At 39.6% G+C, this 9,940-nt stretch overlaps 1 protein-coding gene across 1 annotated transcript in view; it reads left to right on the top strand.

Annotated features, from left to right (window-relative positions):
- The window catches only part of NOX3 (NADPH oxidase 3), a 39,754-nt gene that overhangs the window by 16,350 nt on the left and 13,464 nt on the right, over positions 1-9,940 (top strand). Inside the window, exons 7-9 of the mRNA XM_009644242.1 lie at positions 1,571-1,700; positions 4,837-4,929; positions 6,084-6,337. Coding sequence (XP_009642537.1) covers positions 1,571-1,700; positions 4,837-4,929; positions 6,084-6,337 — 477 coding nt within the window. The remainder of the gene's footprint in view (positions 1-1,570; positions 1,701-4,836; positions 4,930-6,083; positions 6,338-9,940) is intronic.

Raw genomic sequence — 9,940 nt, 5'->3', positions numbered from 1 at the left:
ATCTACTGTACACATGGCCCCGAGCTGTTGTAAAGCTTTTCAGATCTAAGGACAGAGTGACTTGGTGTCAATATAACACACTTTTTATGTCTGCTTCGTAAAACATGCAGATGGCATTGCCCACCACCAAAAGACATACAGACCACTACTCTTTGACACAGAGGGACTTCTAGCCCGCAGCAGCCTGAGCGTCTGCCTGTTCCCTGGAGGTACACAGTGTCACCACCGGGCAGGGAACAGGCCCATACAAGGCTTTGAGGTGTGTTACTTTTCTCACCTCTTTTCTTGCAATTCGAGAGCTGCCACACTCAGCTTGGCTTTGAGTGTTCCTGAAATTGGCCCAGTTAATTAGTCGCAAGTTTCAGAGACACAGCTGCAAACAAATGCTGTAAACTCTACCCTGGCCTGATTAAAATGGCCCCCTTCCCCTCTCTCTCTGGCAAACCTTTTAGAATCCTATTTCAAACAACTATAATGAACCCTCTAAACCCTCAGCTTTGTAAGCACCCTCTGCCTAGCCAGCTGATCGACACTCCTCAGCAAGAGACTTCCCCAGAAAGGGGACATTTATTTAACAGCTCTGTCGATAGCATCCCATGAGCACGCCACTTGCTCCAGGCTGGGAGTGCGGTGCGACAGAGCAGCGCCCTGCTGCCCCAGCACATCCCTGCCACCACCCCTTTTAAGAAAAGGAGACAAACCCCAAGGTTTCATTCGCTTCCCACCTCTTTCTCCTTCCCAGGTGACTGAACAAAACTCACTCAAGCCTACCTCCTTTTCTGTCTTTCTGTCTGAACTGGTGGCACCAGAACAGTAGCACCACCACCATGTAGAAGGCGGCATCACTTCATATCTCCCTGTCCCTTGTTGAACCTGTGGGCAGGACAGGCTAACACTGTAGAGCCAAAGTAAGTATGGAAGGGAAAATTCGCAGAAACAATATGAAACAAAACAGGGTTTCCCCATAAAAATCTTCCTTCTCTACCCATAATCAACACCAGCTGAAACCCATTTAAACTGAGCAGTCAGGATTGATATGTTTGGGAAAATTCACATCATTAACATTCTCTGAAGTAAAGAAGCTAGAATTTAATATGTTTAGAGAGTACACATCTAATTACAGTCCTCCAACTTTATTTTCAGCTTTTAAAAATGCATTTAGAAAGCAGCAAAGGAAAAAGAAGTTCTGTCACTATTAAATTTTATTATTTTTCTAAACAAAGCCAGATGCTCATATACAGAGGGGGTCAAAGTGTCTGCTCCAAAGAACTTGGAAATCTTTCTAATTTTGCCACAAACAGCAAAATGTACATTTTCTACACAAGGACTCTCCACACTTCAGCTGCATTGATGTATACCAGTACTATAACACGTTTCTTGCATGCAGTCAAATAGTCATGGAGGAGCTGAAGGAAAGGTAATTTGAACAAGAGAGCAAAATAGGGTTGAAATGGCCAGTTCTTGGGCTTTCAGTTATCTCCAAATCTGCATTTGCCTACTAGCGCAAATCCTACAGATGCCCAGAAACCTTGCAAAGAAGCGTATCACTGATGAACACTTTTGTTTTAAGACAGCTTGTCCGAGGTCAGACACCTCAGAGTCTGTTGCTTCACAATGTCACTTACTGTAAGGATCACTACTTGGAATGGGACAACGCCACTCAGTGCCCTTTGCCGCAGTTTTCTGGCAACAAACCTGTGGTAAGAGCAATGTTTGTCTTCTGTTTTCAACTTAATGCCCTTCCTTGGGAGGCCAAATGTCTTAGCTAGTAGGGGGCTGGAGTGAGTGCTGGTGGCTGGCACTTGGTGTCACGTTTAGAGAGTAGTTTCACATTTCTGTTCCATGACCCCTCCCTGTGCATTAAGATACTGATCTTGACCTCCTATATAATCAGTATAGACAGGTACAGATGAAGAGTGGTGTGTAATATTTTGGTGTTATTAATAACATTTTTTATTTCTGGAAGATCCTTCAGTCAGGCAACCCTCCCTTTGAAAGGTATGGATTTCAGAATTGTACTATATTTAAATCTGTTGTGTACCGTTATTTTTAATTATTCAGTATCACTAATATCCTCAATGTGTTCACTGCACAAACAGAGCCTCCAAGTGAAAACCATATGAGAGCAGAGATGCAGAAAATACAATGCAAGAGTAAAGCTAGGGATGCAAATGAATATTATTATTTTTAACTAATAGTACTTTAATATGGGTAGTCTAAATACCCAGGGAGAATAAGCTGGAGATAAAATTATGTCCTTGCTTTGGGGCACATGCTTCATACTGTCCAGCCTTGATGCCTCAAGTTAGGTAAAAAGGAGAGAATTTGAAACAATGAATTATGAAAGGGAAAGGCAAAAGGCAGGAAAAATGTCCCACGGAAGGGTGGTTTTGCTGCAACAAGATTGCAAATCCACAGGGGGTAATTAAGTAGCAGACTTGTACAGTATGTCAGATGTCTAGCATCCAAACAAAATCATTTAACATTTACAGCTCAAGATTTAGCTTGCTCATATGCAAGTTTTTGTTGTTTCTTCCAAAAAGAGAAAATATACCGAAGGAAATCTTATAGTAAAGGAGAAAAATTAGCATTCAGTGTCTTGTAGCTCTTTTAATGGCTGACATAGATTTTTCTTAAACTAAACTATTGTTAGCCACTATCCAACCCGCATATTAATGAGAAAATGAATGCCTCTCTAAAAATTTCAGCTACAATGTCGCCATAAAAATCAATACGTGGCTACGCACCATGAATACAGACACAAGCTTGCTTCCAACAGCATGGCTTCACATTCATTATCATAAAGCTAACCGGAGAGAACTTCCACTTCTCCGTGTTAAACCTATTTTGCCACACTTTCCTGCGTACCCAAGGCCATACCTGCAAAGTCACATTACTTTCAATGAATTGTGATAATGCTGTATGGCATACAGATCATCTATAAGAACAGTGCTTTACTGGATGGGTAACGCGCTATGGTGTGATACCTGCTAGACACTGCAGTTAGAGCAAATTCATTCAGAGGCTAAAAAGCCACGGCGAGGCTTGCACAGCACTGGTGGGGCAGATGCAGATGCGACTGAGCAGGGAGGGGACAGCCTTGTGCACAGCTGGGATTGTGTGAGGTGACACCGGAGTGCTCGCCCCGCTGGCCACAGCTCCCAGGGGAGGCTACCACAGCGGAGCCCCTCTCTCAGCCATGCCGCATCTGCTCCCCCGCTCTGTGTTTCAGCAGGTGGGAACCCAGCCTGGCTCCCACTGAGGACAGTGAAGCACTTCTGTTGCACCTGGGGTGTACGGACTTTTATCCTCACAGTCTTTCCTGAGCCATCCCTGACCCACCTCAGTTCATTCTCATTACAGGAGGAAACACCACTTGGACAAGAATACCGATGCTCTGATTAGGTGGCCCGGAGCCATGTTGCCCAGCAGCCCATCCCTCCTGGTGGATGCCCTGTTGTCCCAACCAAGCCAAAAGATATTTTGGATTGAATGCTCCATGCATTGGTGCGATGGCACATTTGAAATCTCAGCTGAGCTCTCACACAGGGTAGCCTGCAGCCTTAGTATTCCTGTCACGTGCTTTTATTTACAGGTAGCACAAATGGAAGGGAGGAAAAACACATCTCATCATTACTGTGGCTTGATATATGCAAATATATTCAAGACATGTGAGATCACCCACTGTGCAGAGACACCTGTAGTATTTAGGGACAACGGATGTGTTGGGTTTCTGCTTTAACTGAGAATCTTCTGGCTTACACTGGTTTCTTCCCATTATTAAATCATGCATTTTTTAATTTAATTTTCAAGACTTAACCTTGAGAAATTGCCACTCCATCCTCTTAACACTTTCTAGGGAAGCCACATAATTTTATGGGTTGCTTCTCGTAAAAGATACTTTATAACCCCTGTTACCCAGCTTGTGGAGCAAAGTCAATGTTTCAGCAAGTAAAGTTACTCTTTGGAGATTTTAAAAGCCACATGACTGTGGAGTCTTCAGTTTGCTAGAATGAGCTGTGTAAATTAACAAAACTGGAAATAAACCAGTATCTCTTATAGAAAAAAAAAAAAAAAGATTTTTTTTAATCATGAAGGTTCAATTACATCCAATTATCTTAGCTATCAGTGCAACTCAGTGAAATCATCAGCCAGTACACTTGAATAGCCAAGTATCTTTGATTGTTACAGTGAACAGTATATAGGATTAGCAAGTACAAGCACAGCAATCATCTGCGATACTTAAAGTATGACCACCTTAGTATCCTAGATCAAAAAACCACATTTATTGATACAGAGCCAACTAATGGATTAAATGGAAATATATCCCATTCCTCTAATTGAATATTTGGGACTTAATGTTTTCTCATGCAGCATCAGAAAACTCACAGCTGACCACAAGAGCTACTCCTATCTGACCCTTCTGAAATATTTTAGACTTTGAAAAGCAAAAAAAAAGTAAGGCTACGGGTAATATTGTATAAATGTATGCATCTATATGTCTTCAGGTCCAATGACGTCTATATGTAACACGTAAATAGATTAATCCTTTTGCCTTTTACTAGGAAAAGATTTTAAAGGACTCTTCTTGGCCAGAATACAGATAGATATTAGCACTGCTTTTGGAGTGTGTCTGTGAAGGAGTCCCATATGTCTGTTCCACAAGAAAGCCAGAACAGCTACAGTAGCAACAGAAATATTCTCTTGAGAAAGGCAAACCAAAAATCAGAGAAGTCAAATAATGCCATTTTAGCCTACCTGCGGATTTAAACCAGAAATGCAAAATATTTTTGTAGACATTAAAATAAATATTTTTCAATATGCAACTTTCTACAGGCTTGGAAGTGGGTTTTAAGTCCTATGGTGTTGTACATCTGTGAAAGAATTGTTAGATTTTGGAGATTTCGACAGGAGGTGATCATTACTAAGGTATGTAACATAGCTTGCATGTCTGCATAAAAAAATGTTATGTCAATGAATTTTTTTATCTTTTATAGATAACTTCTCTGCATTATGACCTCATTTTTCACTCCTAACTTCAGCAGCTCTTCCATCATTACTATGGTTTCAGCCAAGTATTGATTTTAGGTTTTGCATTTATCCCAATAGTCCATAAGAATATTCCATACGGGGCCAGACTTGATTAATGAAGTACCAGATTTTACACCATGATAACATAAAGATCTGTGGAGAGGGTCTCTCTTTTTGTTGCACTGAAACCATGTTCCACTGCCGTAAATGCCAGAGTTGCCCTCACCTTCAGTAGGACATGGGTTTTACTTTCAAATCTAGAGGTTTCCAAAAGGATACTAGGGGTTATATTATCAGTCAGCATAAATAGTCAAAGCTTCATTAATACAACTGTAACAATTTATCCCAGCTGTAAATATCTCTGTGGGCTAAGGGCCTATTTAAGTCAGAGCAGAATGGATGGGGAATGCCGCTCTTGAAGCAGCCGAATCCACACGTATCAAGCTGGCGATCAGGAACAGGCTTATCTCATGTGAGAGGAAAAGCATGTAGGATAAGTCTTGCTGCTGATTTCACAGAGTGGCTGTGATCTGAGAACCTCAGTATATACTATGTGCTGGTTTATATACTATAAACTGGCTGCTTAACTGAGACTACCTCTTAATAAAAGTACATTAGAACTGAGCTCACTGGGCTTTTTTCTTCTTGCCAAACCAACAATAATCCCATACATGTTAATTGTGTTACAAGAGAGTAAAGCTGGGAAATTATTCCAGTCTATTAAGGAATACTTTTGCACAGGCTCTACTAAAGCAGAAAGTTGACAAACTGTTGGATTGTTACGGCCTTTCCCCTGACTCTCACACTCACAAAGCAAGCTGCCCCACGGTACGCACTGTACTCGCTCTCAAGCTGCTGGGCAGCAACAGCACTGCAACACCCAGTTTAGGCCACAACCTACAAGACATTTAAAAATTACTGTGCATCCCAATTTGCATTAACTTGCGGTTGAACTCAAGTAGAAATGATGGCAAAGTCACCTGTGAGTTAATGGAAACTAACAGTTAGTCTTCTGAGGGAAAACAAACCAGGTCCTTTTTATTATTGTTTAGGTGGTGACGCATTCCTCTGGAGTCCTTGAGCTTCACATGAAGAAATGTGGCTTTAAAATGGAACCTGGTCAATATATCTTTCTGCAGTGCTCATCCGTCTCACAGCTGGAGTGGCACCCTTTCACCCTCACCTCAGCTCCTGAGGAGGATTTCTTCAGCGTTCACATACGGGTCGTCGGGGATTGGACTGCAGCCCTCTTCAAGGCCTTCGGAGCTGAGGAAAAAGCTTTCAAGGAACTGTGGATGTTACCAAGGTTTGAACAACAAACAATATATTTTAAAATAAATATTAACATTTTAATTTTAATTAATTTGCTCTGTGTTTTTATGACATAGTATTAGATGGTACTTCTGGATCCATAAATATGCCATTATGCTAAGAAAACCACAAATAAACACAGTCATGAACTTAGACCAACAGCTACCAAGAAGATGTGATGATTAATCCATGATTTAATGTCCATATCAATATCTATATCTCTGTCATGATCATATAAATCTCTAACATCTGTATCTACACCTAAAGATATTCATTTCAACTGATGGGTGCTTAAGAACTGAATTAAAATGACACTGGAATTTATCTGCTAGCTTTGTGTCTGTACGCTTATGCTCTGATGGTGCCCATCACCTGCCATCCAAACTTCCAGCTTTTCCCTTTCAGTTACATATTTTGTGGCCCCAGAAACTTCTGCCTGAACCTTACTTCATTCCAGCACTCTCCCTCAACTCTGTCTCCTGTGCCCAAACCCCACTCCCCTTTATAAAGGTTATTGGCGTTCAAATTCTCTATCTGTGGCATCTTAATCCAAGCAAAAGGTTGATGCTTCATTGCTGGAAGCCAACAGGGCTCCGCTGAAGTTAATGGGGCCATCCTGACTTACACCAGCTAATCATCTGGCTCTATATGTAATGGATTCAAATCATGCAGCTCCTTGCGGGCATAGTGGAGATTTTCAGCAAAGAACAGCCCGGCACAGAACCATTTCAGTTCTGGCAGAGTGTGAAAGGGCCAGGGACTGAAGGGACAATTTTGCCCCTGTGAAATTGCTTTTGATGTGGGAGTTCTAGTAAAATTGAACAGCAAAAGGCACTTGTTTAAGTGCATTTATATAATTTAATGGGACTTGGATGCTAAAGAACATTCTCCTAAAAAGCTTATAGACACCATGGAGCTACAGAGGCATACTAGAAGGTGGGGGCAGAGAAGAAAGTCTGGTCCAGTCTTTGCATTATATCAGTTAATAAGAATTAGAAATTAAAGACACGCATTTGTTAAAGGCAACTGGAATGAGAAGTATGCCATTTCAGCAGAACTGGAGCAAAAATGGTCCTCAGTGATTGACAGCCAGTGTAAAGAATGAGAAAGAGAAAAATGTTATCAAACGTTGCTGGCCACAATGAAGGGTTGAAATTAACAGTGCTGTCATATATAAAGACTCTCCTTTTAATCTTGTTAGGGTGCCTAGTGCCATCATTCAGTTGCTTTCTTGCAATATATTAAAAAGAATATTTCAATAGTTAAGCTAGCAATAAAGCAAAAAACAAGTCTTTTTCACAGGTATTATCACAGGTTTAGATATTTCATATCTAAAGATAAACTCTGAATTGGTGACTATATTAAAAAATAACATATAGCAGAAACTGAGCAGAAGACTGAAGCCAGGTAGCAACTGAATGATAAGGTAAGGTTCTAAAAATAAAATATGTATACTGTAATTAATAAAGGAAGACCAAAATAAAATGTATGTGCATTTATACAGGTAGCAAAGACAGTTAGTTGTGATTTCTGGACAATGCGAGAGATAAGACCATAGAATAGACTATTCATTTTAAAATAATCAAGCTCCATATTATGCCTCTTCAGGATTTTGGTGCACTGTTTTAGCACATTGTCCCAAAATCTAACTTCTCTTACAGTCTGGAGTACTATATAATCATGCTGATCAGCAAATGTTTAAATTCTAAAAAAAAAAAATATAAGAATTTGCTAATGTTACTTTTCCAAAAAAAAATACTTGCCCTGCCTTCCCCAAAAGTATAATGCTTCTTTCTAATGAAATTGTGTAGGTGGACACAAAGAATATGGACAATCCAAGCCATAGATAGAAACACTCTACAGCCCTGTTTTCTACTCCTTCCTTGGCAAATGCAGATGTAATTATTTTTTGTCACTTTATTTACTGTCTTCCTACCTTCCTCCATCCTCTCTTGATCAAATGAATGGGTTGTACAGCTCAGTTTCTCCTTCTCTGCTTTCTCCTCCCAACTTCTCTGAGTCTGTATTTGGCTAAGCTCTCTAACGATGGCTGAGCAAGGCATTCAAAACAGTGATGGGATCTCTCTCACCTGAGGATTTAGGAGCAGGCTGACAAGACAAATCTATGTAAGGAATGATTCAGAAATAATTGATCCTGCCTTGTAGCACAGAGACAGATTAAAGAATCTCTTGAAATTCCTTCCAGACCATTTTTTTTCTCAATCTACAAACAATAATGAGAATTGCTCCCAAGCCCACATTGAACTACATACATAGAAAGCTTACCTGAAAGCTGTTCTTAGGCACTTTACGTATATACCCTAAATTAGCCATATTTTACAGGAATTTTTGAGTGCTCAAAAAGAACAGGACTGAGGAACAATCTGGATAGCAATACATACTAAAAGAAAAGGTTATTTTATATTTATCTGAGGCCAGATTTCCAAAAGTTACCCCTGAGTAGCTGTTTCATTTGCTACTGCACTTGCAGAGCATTTGATATATTGAAATAAAAATGAACCATGTGACAAGTACAAATGAAAGGGAAAATATTTGCTAGAACATCGGGTAAAAAAGCAAAAATAGGATTTCAAATATGTTGTGTCCCCATGTTTGTGTGTACCGTTGCTTGGTGATGCCCCTTTCTTTTCCTGTTAAAATATTTCATTCTTCCTATGTCTGTGTATTTGTTTGTAGTTTTTAATCTGAATTTTAAGATTATTCAGGCAATAAAGAGCACAAACCAGTAGAAAATCTGAAAGAAGGTAAACACTCATTTTTCCTAAGGACTGGGTGTTAGGGAGTGAAACCATCTTCCAGAGCACTTATGTTATTTAAAGACAGATTGGACAGTACTCCAAAGTACTGTATGTATTTACATTCTGTGTTGCTAGAGGAATTATTTAATCATCTTTTTCATCTCTAATTTTGACAAAAATGAATGCCTCAGCATCAGCAACATTGATTATAGGAGGCAGTAGCATAAACAAGAGCTTCTCCTTACATGTTTTGCCCTTATGTCAGATACCAAGTACAGTATTATTGCCAAAAATGTATTTCTGAAATACTGGGTTTTCAGAAAGAGCTGAGAAAATAGTAGTTTCCTTGCATATGATGACCTCTTTCTTGCTTTCTCTTTTATTACTTTAACACATACAGAGAACTTTTCAAAATGATTAATATAATCTGTTCCTCTTCACTTTGATATATACAATATAGAAAATAAAGCTCTAAAACAGGATGCTTTTCAGTAATTCATAATTAAATATGCAAATTCCACAGCTAAATTTGGACATGCAATTATATGACTAATCACATTTCAGAAAGCCAGAAAATTGCAATTGCATGCTTAAATAGATGGCCAGGCCCCAAACCCACATGGGTGCTCTTGTTCTCTCATTTCAGAAAAAACAGTTTCTTTGCTATTAAATGGCACCCACTGAAAATTAAATGTATTTGTACGGGTAATTTGTGTGCCAGCTTAGACATGTCTTTTTTATTTTAGCAGAAGTTCACTTTTGAAAATATGTGGCCCAATAAATTTTAACCTTTTGGTCATTTTATATGTTGCTGGCCCTTGACTAAATGTCTCGTTGCT

Source organism: Egretta garzetta, unplaced genomic scaffold (assembly GCF_000687185.1).
Source record: "Egretta garzetta isolate BGI_Z169 unplaced genomic scaffold, ASM68718v1 scaffold397, whole genome shotgun sequence".
Classification (NCBI taxonomy): Eukaryota; Metazoa; Chordata; class Aves; order Pelecaniformes; family Ardeidae; genus Egretta; species Egretta garzetta.
This window is presented reverse-complemented; position numbering and strand designations above follow the sequence as displayed.